Raw genomic sequence first — 18,164 nt, forward strand, 5'->3', positions numbered from 1 at the left:
ACATCTATATTTATGCCTCGACTCCAAGCAGCAGTGAATGCTAAATGGTTGCAAATCACCAGATGGGAGCCGTTACAGACAATCAATGCCACAATAAAAGGATTTAACGCCATAAAGGAAGAGTTGAGGGTCATAAAGTTAATGACACTCTAGAACAGATATGTCCTCAACATGAGTACAATAATGGAAGGATGTGTTTGCGCCAAGGTCAGGCCGTCTTGCTGTACTTTCATACCATCTCATGACGGTGAGAACGGGACTCTGACGGATGCTATAACTATGTTGACAGAAGTGCACCTGAAAATGGAGGCGGAGACAGAGGCTATTGGAGATGAGGATTGGTTCTCATCTCTGTTTGCATGTACTCCTGACTGGATGGCAAATGTGTTCAAGTTCCTTGGAGCAATATTGGTGATGACAGGTTTGGATTCTGTGTTATAAGGATAATAATCGGCCATATGTTAAACGACTAACCCATTAACAAGGGTGAATGTATAATTTCTGAACTATCTTTCTTGTACTTCAAGCGTTGCTTTTCATTAATTCATAATAAAATGGTCCACTATGGAAATCTCACTTTTATCCACAGTATTCGCGCATGTGCCCCCTGTAAGAAGATAACCCCTTGGTTTTACAAAGTTTTACATCGTACTGGGAACTCATTACTCTGGAGTGGTTCCACCCGTGACAGGATAAGATCACTGGCTCCACTAGGTGAGATTAATATAAATTATATGCCAATTAACAAGCAAATATAAAGACACTTTATTAACGTCTGGATATTCGGGCATTCTTACAAGCAGCTATATATTTTTGAAACCCACAGGAGCCTGCTATGCGTGAATAAGGGAATCGGTTGTAAGCTTCTACACTTGAGCTGGTCTAAGTGCTATCTTGAAATTGATCAAAGGAGCAACATCTTATTAGCATTAAGGTATCTTTACTCATTTTTGCTCGATAGGGCTTCTTGCTCTTCACTTCAGAACTGATCCGTTTACATTATTAGCCCGGAGCTTCTCCTAGGTATTCCTACACAGTTGGGAGGGTTACTGCATGTCATCTATGCAGTATACATTTTTGCCATTTTAGTCATTATAAGTATCTTTCTGCTGATATGTTTTTGTGATATACATATGTGACTTCAGTTAACCACAAGGATCTTTCTTGTTCAGACACTGGTCTCCCCGAGTTATATCATTCCTAGTTTTTGTTAACAACAAAGCAATAATAGTTGATCTACTCTTTGCCATTTCCTTTCAAAATGAACCTAAATATTATGTTGTTCACTAGGTGTTGTGAATCTTTTTGATAATTACTGATGTTGGATTGAGATAATACAAAACGTATTTTGATGTATAGTTCTAAAATAAAATGGATTGTTTCTTTTCAGTTCAAATCTTGGCTCTTGAAGAAGAGGATGAAATCTCAAAACGCGTCAGCCATTTTAGTTAGAATTTTTATTTATCTACACAATCCGTTGTTCCTTTGTATTTGTTTTCTGCATCCAAGAAACAAATGAGAAAATAGTATTTATTGAATATAATTAATAACTGCCTTTTTTTTAATCAAGTTATTGTTTGAAATGTCGTTTTTATAATGCACATTCATTGAAAAGCACTAACTTAACACAAACAATTGTTGAACCGTCTCATCACGGATTAGTAACAGTGTGCAGGTGACGGGAGGGTTCCACATTTTTGGATCCTCTTTTTTCTTTACAAAGTTGTATTAATAGACCTGTGCCAGATCTACTTTTCCTCCCTCGCACCTTGAAATCCTTAAGAAAGCCCATAGAGTAACTACTATGCCTAAATTGAACTTTTTTGGGGTGCATCCACATATCTTTCTTTTTGTAATAATCGGACAATGCCAGAAAACAGCAAAGAAAGCAGTGTAAATGAAGATCATGATTGATGTGAAGGATGAAACAGATGACAACGCACAGACTGAAGATATCATCAGACACTACATAAAAGCAAGTATTGTGGAACCGGAAGAACGAAATTCCTGTATCCAAGAGATCATAAGAATGATGTGGGACGTTGGGTCTTTTGTACCCCAAGTGGAGAATGCAATTACATGACCTGGAGTGTGGTCAAACACATAAAAAATTCAGGCACCCTGAAAAGGGTAACAAAGATATAGATATGATGTGGCATTTATAACGCGCCTGTACACAAGTGTTTCTAGGCGCAACAAGACAAAGAGGGGAAAACAAAAGGAAGACAGAATAACGATCTTACTAGGCCTTGTGTCATTCAGATCGCGCAAGTGCAGGGGGGGAGTGGAATGGGGAAGTGCAGTTAAATTGCAAGTGCAGTGAGCGGGTGGCTCATAAGTGCAGAGAGAAGGGACTGTAGGGTTGCAGATACAGACCCTTAAGTGCTGGGGAGCCCAGAGGCAGTGCAAGGGCAACTGAACATGCAGGAGCCTTTGCCCTGGCTCAGAGGGTGACAGGTGACCAGTGCGTGGCCCAGTCAAGTGCATCAGCAGGGAAATACCAAAGAAACCTCTCTTCAAGAGAACATTCAAAGTGGCAGGAAAACTTGAGGAGGAGGTTGAGGACTCGACCAGAGGGTGGAATGTAGAGGAGCATACGTACACATCTGCAGGAGATCTTACCCCCCTACCCCACCTGTATTGGAAACATGAGACCGTGCCCTGTCTAACAGCGGCTATTGTACCAATACTGCAGCGAGTATTTGGAAAAAGGTATCCATTAAGACAACCATATCGAATGTACCCTCAAGCTGATGACAGCCTGCAGGAGGAGATTCCTGAAGGAATATGAGAAAGAGTTAAGAAAATGGACTGATGACATCATAAGAAAGTGTGCACAAAGTCCTGAAATATTGAACGAAGACGATGTATGAATCCTAGGGGAGAAACAACGAAGTAAAGAATCAAGTGAACCTTAAAAGCGTAAAAGAAGATTACACATTAAAAAGTGCTGCAGAAATCAGAAGTATGATTAATGTACATACGCTGAAACGCAAGATAGATCAAGTCATTGTATAGGCTAGCTACAAGTAGTAAATAGAATGCAGGCGGAGCCGCCATTGTGCAGAAACTGGACATTAGTATCATGAAATAATTAAGCCAAAGCACCATGGAGAGAAAATGAAAGGCTGTGCCGCAGTAGAATAGCAGGTTGTTGGAGCTGCTTTGGGAGGCTGTCTGGCCTGAAGTCAAGAACGGAGAAGTCGAGATCTGCTATGTATGCTGAAGAGGAACATGTGTGCTGAGGATGAATCCTCTCACAGAAAGATGCAAGAAAGAACACAAAGGAAGCCAAGTCTTAATTCATTCAAAACATTTAAAAGCTTGCAGAATCGTGGTCTCTTGTCACGTGAGTCGAGGCTGAAAATAGGGCTTACACTTGGAGTTCCAGACATGATAGCGAGTGCCCTCACTCCCGTTACATTCCTAGGACAAGAATACTCTGCAAGTCCAAGAACAAAGAGAATTTCATGGCAGAAGGCATGGGTGATGAGAGATGTTGGGCTAAGTGGGTGGTAGGGCAGCTTCATGTCCTATCTACTTGCCCCTGGGTCTTGGCTTGTGTCCCCCATCGCAAACAAAAAATAATTAAAAAAAAAAGACATTCACATTTATTTTTTTCGGTGAAATGTTTTCGACATTATGGCATTCGAAAACATTTCATTCGAAATAGTCACTAGGAACCGTTTTTCTTATTGCCACGTAGCGTGACATCATTCTGACGCATGAAGAGAGCATTTCATTTGATTTCATGTGGAAATCGCAGAGAATACGCGTACATCCGTTGATGTTCGTTTTAACTCCCTGTTTTAGATAATTGCTAATAAAACAGAAACTTGCCATCTTCTTGAGTTTGTCCGGTTATTTGGACTCAAGTTATTCTGGTATAATCCCATCCAGTAACAGATGCACGTTCCAAGGGCCATAAACTCAAGATTCTCCATGCTCTCTAGTTGCAGCACTGGCTGGTGTCCATAGATCGTCCCCTGCACACCTTAATACTGAGTAAATCAGTCAAGAATATTTCAAAACCATGTAAAGTTCATGGAAGTACAAGTTGCGTGTTGAGGTTTCTTGATAATGTCGTAGAAAATGAGGATATAAACTTGGATTTTCAAATTCTTCTTTTATGTTCAAAATAAATGTTGCACAACGCGTTTCGGGAATCTCTCCCTTCATCAGGTGCAAATCAGATCATGATAATAGAATGGGATATAAAGAATTGTGCTATTGTACCAATTGTATACTTTGGTGGCCATAGATATTCAGGACGCTTATTTTCATGTGCTCATACTTTGAAAGCAGAGGAGGTTCCTCATAGGGGACAAGTATTACCTGAACAAGCAGGGTGGCGTGCACTCCCTCACCCTCTGCAGAGAGGCGATGCGACTTTGGTTCTGGCTATTGGGGAACCAGATCTCGGCAGTTCATCTGGAAGGGACAGAGAACGGTTTGGCAGATGCTCTGAGCAGGCAGAGCTTGGTCTCACACGAGTGGGAAGTGTGCCAAAAAGTCCTAGAGGAGGTCCTCGCTCTCTGGGTTACCCCAGTGGTGGATCCGTTTGCCATGGAAGTCCAACAGAAGTGCAAACTGTTCTGCTTGAAGGAAATCCCAGCGAACGGCGCATTAGGGTACGCATTTCTGGTGGACTGGACCTTTCCTCTCCACTACGCTTTCCCTCAGATTCCCGTAATTCCATGGGTTTTCAGGTGGTTTCAAGTGACCTTGATCTTAATCGCCCCACACTGGGCGAGTGGGATGTTGTACTTGGATCTTCTGGACTTGACCATCTGCCCACCTCTCTGGCTGCCTCGCCACACGCATCTCCCAACCCAGTTGGAAGGTTGGGTGATCCACCCGAAATCTGAATCCCTCAACCTACCTGCATAACTCTTGAGAGGATTAGATATGATGACTGGAACCGGTGTTGCTGGCTTCGCTCTATATACGCGTGCAGGTGGAGAAGATTTGAGGCGTGGTGCAGGGAACGCGAGATTGACCCTATCTCTTGCTCCACCACTACTGTGATGGAGTTCCTTCTGTCATTGGCCTCTTCAGGTCACCACAGTCAAAGGATACTTGGCAGCTTTGTCTGTGTTCAAAAGGCCTCTGAAACAAGGTTCTTTCTTCACGATCCCAGTTATGGCCCAATTCCTGAAGGGCCTTGTGAATAAGTTTCCGCCTATCCCTTTTGTTGTCCCTGAATGGGATTTGAACCTGGTTCTCACTTTTCTTATGGCCGCTCCGTTTGAGCCATTACATTATTGTTCTTTGCGGATGCCGACATTAAAAGCAGCCTTTCTAGTTGCCATCACTTTGGCCAGATGGGTCAGCGAGTTGCAGGCCCTCTTGCAAACCACCATATATTCGTTTTTATCTGGGAAAAAGTATCTCAAAGTGTGAGCAGGGTTCTTGCCTAAGGTGGTGTCAGAATTCCATCTGTTCTATCCACCTTTGCACCAAGGAGGAGGAACGTTTTCACCAGTTGACCCCAAGAGAGCTTCAAGCGTCTATCTATCAAGAATGTCATAATATACAAAAACAGACCAGTTGTTTGTAGCCTACTCCATTTCCGGGAAAGGCCTAACTGTTTCGAAGCAGACAATCTCACAATGGATCACATTGTGTATTTCGGAATACATACTGCACACAAGGAATTGCCTCCTGGCATCAAGGCGCACTCTAACAGAGGGGACTCCACCTTGGTGGCTCTGCAAAGGGGAGTACCGTTTCGGGACATCTTTCGGGCTGCAACCTAGTCCTCCCTTCACACATTTATGAAGCATTACAGCTTTGACGTAGCCCATCGGGCTGACTCATGCTTCAGAAGGGCAGTGATGCAGAATTTACTGCTATAGAGCTTTCTTCCAACTTTCGTTTTTTCTACTGCTTTGGGAGTCTATCTGATGAGGAACCTGTGGGTGAAAAGCAATTAATTGAAGGAGAAATTACTTACTGTAATTTTCTTTCTAGTGATTCTTCTCCTGCAGATTCCTCATCACCCTTCCAAATGCATCCCTGCTGAGAAAGCATTGGCAGTAGGTGTCTGTGTTTTCCTGATAGGGGGCGACGGCAATTGTTTCTTGGGTCTGTTGCTTTTCTTGCTAGCAAGCCGCATGGCTCTCTCTTTTTCAAAAAACCTTTTTTAGGTTCTGCTTATCCGAGTTGGGATAACTGTTTTTCTAATCCTCTGTTGGCTAGTTGGCCCTTCTTTTCTTGTTGATTTCACTCTGCAGCGGCTTGGCCTGAGGAAAAAAGGTGGGAACTGAGGTACGGGCGTAGTGACGCACTATATATATACACAACGCCCAACGTCACGTCCAGAGCCAACGATCGAGCACTGAGTCAAGAAGGATCTACGATTGAGTTGAGGTCCACTACGCCCCCTGTCGTAGTTTGCCCCGAGCAGCTGAAGCAAAAAGGGGATAGCTATTTGATGAGGAATCTGCGGGAGAAGAATCCATAGAAAGAACATTACTGTAAGTCATTTCTCCAACTGGGAAGCCCCTGGCTGGACGCCCCTAGGAAGTTCAGAGGGATGACACATGCTCTTGTCACCTGATCGCCTAGTGCATCAGTGGTTGGTCTCTCTGATATTGTCCCTGGTGTTGCTGGGATGTGGCAAATTCTTCCAGGTTGGTGTTCCCAGAGGAGCCTCTTGTGGCCTTCGGCTGGAGATGTCACTAATCCAAGATGGACACTGGCAGTGAAGTTCCAAATAGAAAGTGAAGCCAAAATGAAATATCTACTAGTATGAACTATTTCACCTTGAAAATCAGTTAACATGTTTAATAACCACAACCCCTTTCACACTATCCAGCCTTTTCCTCAGCCACAAGCCATAACATACTTGCAGTATCCTCATCAACCTTTTAACAACACTGGGCCAGTCGCAATACCTGCACGGGGGAATCTGGGTGCCATCAGCAGCTCACAAGTAATTTACAACATGTTTTGATAATTTGGCCCATTTACCCCAGGTACATATGTTGCATTATCTTTTATATCCTTTGTTTCAGTTCGATGAGAGGGTAATTTGGATGATATCTTCTTCAAATCTCTTCAGTCGTTTTGAGTGGGGGAGTCAGCATCACTGTACTTCATGACAAGGTTCTTAGCAAACGATAGGGCTGCTGATGGGTCGGTGAAGTGTGAAGATTTACCATTGTAACTCAATTTTACTGGGTATGCCATGGCATATTGAACTCATTGTTTTCTTAGTATGTTTATTGCTTCTTGAAAAGCTTTCCTTCATTCCGGAACTGGACTACCAAAGGAGTGAAATCTGGGAACATCTGATTAATTGATGAACTGTATTTCAGTTCAACTTTCTCTAAGGCAGATTTCAATATTCTATCTGTATTTATTGTTAAAGATACAGGCTCTTATTGGTCTTGCTGGAGCTCCTGCTGGTGGCTTTGGGCCCAAGGTCCAATGGGCCCTCTCGCGTTGAGCGATAGGGGCATTATCCAGTATAGAAATCAAACATTTTTCAATACAAGGTTCCATTTTGTCAATTGTGGTTGATTCCGCAAGGCCAATAATTTTAATGTTGTTATCGCAGGAACGCACTTCCAAATCCTTATGTTTTGCAGTAACTTTTTTCATTTCTGTTTGTAGGCGTCCAATTTATACTTCTAAGTCTGAGATGTGGTCTTGAGCATTATTTACTTGTTTCTATGCTTCTACCATGCAATTGCATAGTTTTGTAATCTATGCAGATACCCTCTAACACCCGAGCAATGTTCAATAGGTTTGTTCTGAAGCTTCAGTTTCAAAAAGGAGTTGTTGGTTAAATACTAGGTTTCGCACAGAGCTGTTGTGACCCTCATGTGTTGGGTTATGTGTTTTGAGAATGCCCGCTTCATATGGGGGTCAATGTCTGTGGATCCAGTGCCTTTTTTACTGATTCATAATTTTTGCTTTTATTTTTCTAACATAGTACTGTTAAAGCGGATTGTGGGGCCAATGTGGTCGTACATCAGTGTTTCCCCGGAATGTGGGCCTCTCACACTCTGCGCTCGCAGTGTGGCACAGGGTGTTGCACTTCCTGCAATGAAGCACACCTATCCTCAGATAAGCTGTTTCCCAACAGTATTGTCGGGACATGTGGCAAGCTCCCAGGATCTGCACAACTCTCCACAGCTCTGCGAAGGCTATGTGCCTTCCAATGATCCCAGATTGTGTCGTTGCTGCCTCTGGCTACCTCCTGTATTGGTCTGCGGTGCCACTCCCATCCCAAGGGATCGTGCTTTGAACCGACCTGTAGCAATCGGTTCACCCACCTACTGCCTCGAATGGAGTTGCTGGGTCGCTGGACCTAGGAAATTCCAACCGCTCTCCTCTCAGCAAAGGCAGAGAAGCTTTGTCTCCCCAGCTGGTGCTCTGGGCCGGCTTTCAGACGGTCACGCCGCAGCATTTTGTTTCGCTCTGCACTCCGTATGTAGTCTTTTTTTGCCCAGGTTTAGTTTCTTCTAAGGATTCTGCATGTGTTTATCGGCAAAGTTATTGCATTTTTAATATGTAATATGAAGTATTCATCTCTGGTAATCCAATCTTGCCAAAAAGTATCAATGTATTGGGATTTCGTTCTAACACACTTATTTAGAGATGTTATGGTTCAACCTGGTGTTTGTGACCTTTATGTAAAATGTATAGCACAGGAGTAGCTAGAAACACCACTTTTGAGAAACACACAATCTGGAAAGAGATACAATTCTGGAGTACTGCATATTGAATAAGATGATCTACTGCAGAAATAATGTTTGTTGTGGGGTCTGATGATAATGCCTCAGATTTCAGCATGATGGTTCAAGCCTTTGTCAGTGGAGTTGATTATGATCGTTGGAGCTTGCTGTAAACCTTCTAACACCAGCTTCTCAGTCTTTGATCAATTTGGTTCTGAACAGTGATATAGGAATTCTAAAATGACAATGCAGTACCTTCTTTCTCGACTGTTGAAAGAAAACACTAAGAGCTTTATTAGTGATTGTAGGTGAAAAGCTGCATTTAGTTGGAATTCTTTGAAATTATATTGTGGTTCCATAGCAGGTGGTTGAGGTTCAAAGTGAATATACGTCTTATTTTCCATAAAATTGTTTTATTTTCAATTGTATGCAAAAATCACTTATCGAAAATGATAATTCTTTTTGTAGAGGAGAAATGTCTGTTTCAACCAGACATCCCCTGCATAAGCGTATTAATGCAATGATTTTCTAACAGCTCTGGTTACCATTTTTTCTCTTTTGTTTTCCTCCTCCGCATGTTTTTTCTTGGGTGGGGTCTAAAAAACATGTAGATTTGGTACTTTTACTTGTGATGTTCAATGCACACCAGCACAGATGGTGTTTCTCTAGTGATTGTTTGTCCTTGTGTGTCCAACATACCCCTCTCCATGGTCTGAAATGTAGGTTTGTTTTTTTAAGAATTTGTTTTGCCTGGCTTCAGGTAACTTATCCATTCAGGTATATACAACATCAAGCTGAGTTTAGTCTTCAACAGTTTTTTGTGAGTGTCAATGATTTAATTTAATTCCTTTAATGTATGACCCCAATGCTCTCCTGGATATTGGATAGATTTTCCAATATTTCTGAGATTTAGATTTCAAAGATGGCCAGAGATTTTTTAAGTTTTAAGATGGAAAGTAACAACAAATTCAGAGTACATTTGTTTAAAATCATCTCCCATTTGACGATTCCCTATTGTTTATACAGAACTCTAGCCTTAATGAGTTCTAATTTTTGTTAGGTGAATGTATAAACAGGTTAATAACAATATATGGTAAATATATTTTAGAATTTTAACAATTTAACAATTATACTCTCTTGAAGCAATATACTTAGGAAGATTGATAAGTCAAGTTAATAAAATAAGTTTAAAACAATTATTTGATTAAGTAGGTACTGAGACAAACAAAATACGAAAGAAGAAACTAGGAAAGGAATAGAAAAAAGGGCATCAGTGATTAAAAATTGATGAAGCTTAATCAGGATTGTTAAAATACTGAACAAACATTCCATTTTTTAAAAAATGTGTATAAGCAGTCAATAGAGAATGCATGACATTTTTCAATCCGATGAGTAGAGCAAATATATTATAAGATACATTAGATGTATTCTTCCAGTTACAAGTAATGTTATGAAAAGCAATACTTATGAATACATTAAATAACGTAGGTGATTCAATTTGTCGTATAATCGGGTTAACAATAGAACCAATCATAAGATTAGAGAGAGACCAAGGTTCTGTGAAATGAAAGATCATTTGCAGGCGTGACCAGAACTTTGTCCAAAAAGCATAAACATATTCACAATTAAAAATTAGATGAAAAAAAATCTGCATTTGGTTCATGACAAGACTAGCAAGTGTTAGGTGAAGTATTTGTGACTTTGGCAATTCGCAGGGGTATAAGGGAAGCACGGTGTAAAATGAATAAATAGGTTTGAGTAAGATTGGCAGGTATAGAAGTAGAATGACACATTTTCCAAATTTGGGTCCATAAATCGGAGGTAGGCTGAAAGTTCCAATCAGTTTCCCATTGTCTGATAATACTAGAGTTTAATAGATTGGTAGAAGGTGGATAATTTAGGAATGCATACAATTTGGCTGCTTTAATGGAAGGATTGCTGGTTAAAAAAGTCAGAAGTGGGGTAGGAGATTTTTGGGTCAGTGAGGGCAGAGACTTAGTTATTGATTTGAGGAGGGATGTGTGAAAGGGAAGATCAGAATCAGGAATATTGTATTGTGAACAAAGCTGAGCAAAGGGGATTTCCACAGAATTTTGGAGTAATTGTTTGATATATTTGAAGTTAGAGGAGTACCAGCTATAAACGGTAGTGGGGTTAGATCTGATGAAACTGCGTTTGTTGAACCCGAGGAAGACGTCACCCATACTGGTTTCATAGAAGGAATTGTTAGGGAGTTTATTCCAAATGGATTTTAAAAAGTGCAGTGAGGGAAATTAAGTAATATCCTGTTAATTACTGTCACTTTTTTTCTACTGTTCCATTACATTAATTATTGTAAAGTGATGTGCCTTGGCGTAAGTGTAAAGACGCTGGAGGGGGGTGTCTGTACTTAGAGGAGAGGCACAGAGGACCCCAGCCAAGATTCTCTATTATTGGTACGTGGTCGAGCAATCAAGGCCTAGTTTCTCAGGAGGTGATGCAGGCTGGTTCTTAAGTACAGTGTAGTCCCCAAGCACCCACGAAGGGATGTCCGCACACTGTATTGGTTAAAACACAGTCTTTATATCATTAATATTCAAGTTTATATATAATATCACGATAACGCACTTTGTACTCGGTTATATATAATGGCAAATATATAGTTCTACGTGGTACCACAATATTATCAGATCTCATTAAAGTGCATACTGTGAGAATGTCACACAGATCAAATAAAGAGGAAACCAGCAGTAGAGAAATGAGGAAGGCAGTCGATACGAACAATTGGCAGAAATTCTGGTCACTACTGTTAAACACAGCTCTGTGTGGAGATCCCCCCCACCTGGGCAACCTGTAGAATAAAGATACAAGCCCAGTCCATATATTGTTCACAAGAGACTTCCCAATAGTTCTGCAACCCCAAAGTACCTGGCGTTGTAGCGTTCCTCGTCGGGGAATGGACGGCACTTCTTGTGTGCCCTCCCTTTAAGGCAGGAGTCACGGGTCGTCGAACGTCTGACGGAGAACAGGTTGAGCTAAGACGGTGAAGTGGCAGCTTCGTTCCTAGCAGTGCTAGTTGACGGGGAAGCGTAAACGTCCAGCAAGGAAGAGGCGTGCGGGGCACCTCGGTGTCGATAGTCTTGGACCGCAAAGAGTTTGAAGAACTGTGGCCCAGTAAGGGCGTCAAGTCGTCGGCATCTCTGTGGTCTTTGGGTGGCGGGAAACCCACCGGCGGATGCTCCTCGGCACGTCGACGGTCAGGCCTTCTCCAGCAGGATACAGCGGCGACGATGGGGACGAGAGCGTCCTTGGATTAGAAAGTTCTTAGGCAAACAGGAGCATGGCGGCTCCGGTCAGCGACAGCGGTTGTCGACAGTGGCGGACAACAGTCCGGGCGTTTCTCCTTGGGATTCTGCAGCAGTCCCCGTCTCGGCAGCCTGTCGAAGGTCCAGCAGCTTTCAGATTGTGAAGGAGAGCAAATGCAATTCTTCTCGTCCAGCAGGGCTTCAAGGTCAAGATTCAGTTAATCCAGTTACTCGTCGTAGTGGACTTCAGCTTCTGAACATGATTCCTAGCAGGTAGAGGTCCCCAGATATACTGTCGATCTCCCATTCATTCCGCTGGGTCATACTCAAGCATCCAATCACGGCGAAGGGCATTCATGAAGGCAGGCAGCCAATCAGGCACACAGTGCTTTCAGGCCATTCCCTTCTCTCCAGAAACTCACAACAAGTTATGTGTATTGGGACAAGAACCCAGCCATTCAACACTCCACACTGCATTCATACCAGTTCCGGGCAAGGCTGTCTCAGTCATTGTGTCAAACACCAGATACTAGACATCCACAACACAGAATGCATATTCGTTCCACACTCCATTCACCCAGGTCCCACCCACAGGCGTACCCACAACATACAGTTGTTGGGAAGGCTCCAGCCAGTCTGGTCAGCACTTCCCCACACTACCATATGAAACTTCCACCCAACAGCCAGTCAGGGGGAAGGGACCGAGTCAGGGCTTCGCGGGACTTCGGGAAGATCAAGGTAACATGCGATGGAATGCAAGAGGCCACGGGGGCCATCTTGTCTCCATCAGGAATCAACCGATTCCAATGACAGGGCCTGGGCATCCCAAAATGGAGGACGCTCAGGGCACCAGTCAATTCAGCACGGAGCTGCCACCAGCCCGTACCCTGCTCTGTGGGCCACACACAGGTGCCCAAAAACATACACTAAAGGCACAGGGTTGTACCCCCTCCCATGGGTGCCATAAGGGTATCCCATGGGTCTGTTCACCAAACCAAAAGAGAGCTGCACCACTCACATGAACTCCTGCGCGGAAAACACGACAGAACACACGATAAAAAAGCAGTAAAGGACAAGGATACGGAGGCCCTGTCCCTCTGATGCATTTCCAGCATCACAGTAAGGCGCTATAAAAACAAAATAAACAAACCAACATAGATGAGGGGTGCATAGTTATTTTAACTCACTGGAAATGCTGGTCTCTGTGAGCAATTCCACCAAGAAAAACTCTTTTGAAAAATTGAAGCTTTGATCGAGTATAGAACAGCAAATTTACAGTGCCCCTCATCACGAGTACAGTTATCCCAATATTGAGCACAGAGAAATCAGAAAGGAAAACCATAGCTGACCTCCATTTCTGAATCACAATTCTGCTTTTCTTGGTCATTCGCAAATGTAAAGAAACATTTTGTAAATGAGAACAGAGTGTAGTCACGTGTTAATTAACAAGACAGGAACTGTAGTGCTTTCTAATATTTGTTTACACAATCCAGATAATTAAAACAATTGAGAGTTGCTCTCTTAAAACATTTTAAAAACACCACTTCAAAACAATGTAAAAAATAGTTATACATTAATTTAGTACTGTGGTATATATAACTGTTCCATGATGAGGTTGTTTTTCCTTCTGTTGTTGCTGGAAGATTAGCAGGGAAGGCAACAAAGAAAGTAAGGGTGCTCCTAGCGATATACAGCCAGACCTATCGCAGCAAAGGGCACATCATGTCTAAGCCGAAATTACAAATGTTGATGGCAAGTACTGTACATGTAGGGATTAAACAAAAATGTACCAAGTCCTCCAAATACAGCAAATGAAGCAGGAGACAGTATTATAATTTTAAATACATAAACAACAACCTGACATAGGCGCTGCAAATGGAACAGTCACATCATAGTACATCTATATAAGACAGACAATGCAATAAATACAAATAAATACATTTATTCACATAACAGCACAAATATAACATTTTTGGTAACAATGGAAATCATTTCAGGATATACACTTGGCCAATACAGACAAGTACTTAAGGAATAAAATCTTCAAAAAGAATGTACTGTAAAGAAATGGATTGTAGTATGTAATGTTCTATACAATACCAACAATCGCACCTAAAATTGCGGCCTACAAATCTGGATTAAACAGCTAAACTCACACTATCCAACATGGCAACCAATGAACCCCAGGTTCAAACACAGCCATAGGATCAAAGGTATTGGACTTTTTAAGCTTGATCTAACCTCAAACGTCATCCAGATTTGAATTATATGAGAGGATTGTACTCGGACTTGTACAGAAAAGTATGCATGAACAATTGAAAAAAAAAATTACACATGTTCGGCATATATGAACTAGTACAATCTGTACTCCTGTGTTGACTCACCAAGTTTGACAATTAAGACAATGATGTTTTTAAACATTGATTTTTGCTTTCTAAATTCCTTTATCCTGATATTCCTCATTATTGTTTTCTTTACTTTTGAAATATAGAGTAATGTTTTTGCAACCGTGCCATGTCTTAAAGAAGCATTAGTAATAACTACACATCTGCAGAAGGTGTTCCTCGGTTTCTTTCTATTTGCGGGAAGCCACAAGATATGTAATTTCATTTCCATCTCTGCCACAAGCTCAGTGAAGAAACTGCTGTGATTGTTTACTTGAAAGTTGTATTGAGTCACTGGGCAATTGCTCTTGAGTTTTTACCATATGCATTTTCTTCACTGTGTTTTGGTGCTGACCCATATCACTTTATAATTACATATTCACTTTTCATGACTTTCATTTGAACTTTAACAACAAGGGGAAGATCCTTGTGCACTATGATAGCCACATAAAATGGGGGCAGCAGACTGAAATATGGGGATGGTCCTTTGTTTCATTCTCTGTTCGTCCTTGACAAAAATATTCACTTCTTATAGGCAAGATGTGTCCACTAGAGCATCTAGCACAAACTTCCTATCTTACATTCATTTTCTAGGGGAAATAATCAATTTACATGCATTAATATTACTATTACCACTTTCTTCCAACTATGGGGTTTTAAAGAAAGCTCTGTTCTAGCTCTTTTCTATTTATGTTTAATGTGGCACCAAACGCCACCTTCAGGGCAGTTCATTGTGGCAAGTGTAGGGGCTGTTCGTGCACAAAGATCTTACCGCAGTTAGGTTGACTTCAGAGGTTATCGCGCCTTCCTTTTACCTCTCCTCCCTACTCGCCTGGAAAAAACACAAAAATAGCAGTAAGCCCAAAAGCACAGTCTCCCCTTTCTCATTTTGATTGAATATGCCCTCCACCCCTTCAACAATGGCACATTCCTGCCCCTTCCTTAAAACAACCACCACAATCTCTGGAATATTACAACATTCCAAAATTAAAATTAGTTAACATTTATGCAACAACAGTATGCTGACAGAGGAAAAATTGTTGCACAATTGTGGCCAGCTTCCATTGGGTATTGACTTTTGTTGTGTATTACTTTAGGATATATGCTTTACTATTTGTATATCCTGTTCGTATAAGAGCATTTTTTTTTTAATTAATACTGGAGCACTTCAGTTAGTTTGCTCTTCACTGGCTCGTATATTTCGGTTTGTGCTCTTCTTTTGTTCGCATAGCCATGCTGTTTCTTCACTTTTCACTTGAGTGTTTCCTTAGCTTCATCTGTCAACATATCTTCTGCTCTTCTTCAAGACAGATCGCTGTGTAATGTTTGTTTTAATTAAAACAGCAGTCAGGATGAATAAATGGCATCTATACATAATTATTTTCTAAATCAATCTCTGATATGCTCCAGTGAATTGCATTTTAAAGGGGTAGAAGAGCATAAATTAATGTCTCATGAATTTGAATGTTGTTGGTTCCTTTGCTTCCCATATTGTCTCCATTTTCAGTGGGAACAGAGACTTCTCGTCTATTATGTAACTAGGGCTTTGCTTTTCAACCTGCCTAGGTCTGCCTACTATGCACACTTTCTCAATGCGAATGACACCTTCTGCCAAGGCCCCATGAATGTCACTAAATAGTTTCCTTCAGCCATCCATCATAACATCACTTTCTGAATTTTCCTCCAGGAATTTAGGTGATGATCTTGTTGTCTCAATGCTTGTCCCATTCTGCTCCAGGTCTTTCGTCTAGTGCATTCAAATTCTTTTTTTGGTCTTGGAATGTTCCATAAAACACACCTTTAGCTGTTCAAGCTCCATGAGATTCACATTTGGTAATTGTTCCTTTTATATATGTTCCTGACATATGTTCCTATTGGTATGAACTCCAAGGAGTTGGTTGAATCTTCAGTTAATTATTGGATTTAAATGAAACTCTTTCCAGTCTTGCAGAAATTCAGTGAGCCATTTGGTGATGCAGTTTGACTACTTTTTTGCCTTTTTAGTATCCTTTCCCTAAATTCATCTGGCGAGTCCTTTGGTGGTGCACTCTGCCTGCCTGTCAAATTCACGAGGGCAGAAAAATGGCAGGTGGGAGAACGAGGAAGAACAGGAATAACAAAGAATTGCTTGATGGGATGGATTTCATACCCTTTTACAATTTAAAGTGGTACTACAGTTGCTTTAATCCTGTGCTCAGTCAGTTGTCTGTACAGGCATCTGATCGAGGGCTACTCTGCTTTTTCTTTTCCAAATGGTTTGTTTTGTTGAAACAGGAGGGTATTTTGCTTCCTCTGGTAAAGCTCAAATTTTGACAGAGCTTTAATGGCTAGGTTGTTCTTCACAGATATTTGGGTCATCAAGCATAGAACACTCTATACATCAAGTACAAAGTCTTAAAAGTGATCCTTTACTGCATAAGGACCTAATGCAGAGATTGCAAGGCAGATGTAATGTGATCAAATCTTTGTAGGCCTAATACTAGTCTAGCTGACCTGTTTTGGGGCCACCTGCACTTGTTTAAGTATTTTCTTTGGCAGGCAAATATTACTAGGTGTGACAAAGCACCCTGCCTTATTCAGAGGACATCTGAAGGGAAGACCAGGGGGGCCAGGCACTTTCCAGAGTCAGTGGAAAATGGCACCAGTAGCTGTATTGAGAAGGTCCCCTGGTCACTGTCACTTAGCCCTGTCCCGAGACAGTCGCACGTCACCTAAAAATACTACTGGCCATTGCCAAGCGGGGCACAACCTTGAGCCGGACAGTGTACAACCTCCGCAAGCGTTGCTCAATTGGATATTGGGGCCAGCCCTCTTAGGAGTAATGGCAACAACTCACAAACACTCCAAACGCCCGTTGCAAATGTTGCTCTTGCGGCTCGTGGACGCCGCTGGTGTGCAAGGACTCACACCAAGAATGCAAAATGGTGGACCGTTTTTTTAAAGCTGCTGTTCAGCGTTCACACAACGACACATGCTACACCTAAGCGTAAAGAGCAATTTCGCAATAGCCAATCACACAAAAGCACTAATAATGAAACCTATGTGCATGCCCTTATACTCAGAGTGGCCCCAGGGGAGGAGTCACTAGAGTATAACAAGGGCTTTGCAGGAAGGGGAGATGTGGGCATTTGGAGAACGTTGTGTCAGATGTTTGGAGGAAGTTGGAGTTTAGGAAGGAGGCTAAGGAAGGAGTTTGGAGAGGCACGGGAGACAGCAGAGTAGACTGGAGACAAGCGGGGAAGAAGAGAAACATTGGCTCATGGAAGGAAGGATATATCAGGAGGTGGTAGCAGGGATATGTCCTGAGAGGAAGGAGGGAGACATCAGGAGGCTTAAGGAGAAAGTTCTCAAGAGGAGGTTGACAGTCAGGAGAAATCACCATGGGATAATGAGCTGGAAGTAAGCAATGGCAGGAAGGAATGAGAAGGCACACTAAGCCCAAGGTAGGAGGCACATGCGAGACCCCTGTTGAGAAGGGGTTAAACCCAAAGTGGGACTGAGCATGCAGCGTGATGTCAGAGCGGGATTGAAGAAGCGGTGGAGAGGGAAGACTTAAAGACATAGTAAAGGAAGGTGGGGGGGGTCCTCTTATGCTCATCTGTGGAAACTGGGGTGGGCCAGCTCTGTTGGCTTTGTATTAAAGTGAAGAGAAACCCCCGTTATAGCTGCAACTCTCTTTGGAGATACCAGCAACAACTACAGGATTTCAAAGGAGAAGCAGAGTTGGTTGTATCTAATCATTATTTATATACAGGAAGGAACATGGCTCTTTTGATAAAAAAAGAACACACAATAGATCAGAAATCACA

At 42.0% G+C, this 18,164-nt stretch overlaps 1 protein-coding gene across 2 annotated transcripts in view; it reads right to left on the minus strand.

Moving 5' to 3' along the window:
- SMCHD1 (structural maintenance of chromosomes flexible hinge domain containing 1) overlaps window positions 1–18,164 on the minus strand; it is a 3,133,956-nt gene that overhangs the window by 24,188 nt on the left and 3,091,604 nt on the right. The window contains exon 48 of one of the 2 annotated variants that reach the window (XM_069620860.1): window positions 15,128–15,187. The exons of the other annotated variant lie outside the window; for it this stretch is intronic. Coding sequence (XP_069476961.1) covers window positions 15,151–15,187 — 37 coding nt within the window. The 3' untranslated portion in view covers window positions 15,128–15,150. The remainder of the gene's footprint in view (window positions 1–15,127; window positions 15,188–18,164) is intronic. 2 annotated transcript variants of the gene reach the window in all.

The sequence above is a fragment of the Ambystoma mexicanum genome, chromosome 5q (assembly GCF_040938575.1).
Source record: "Ambystoma mexicanum isolate Mex_15411 chromosome 5q, UKY_AmexF1_1, whole genome shotgun sequence".
NCBI classification, from domain to species: Eukaryota; Metazoa; Chordata; class Amphibia; order Caudata; family Ambystomatidae; genus Ambystoma; species Ambystoma mexicanum.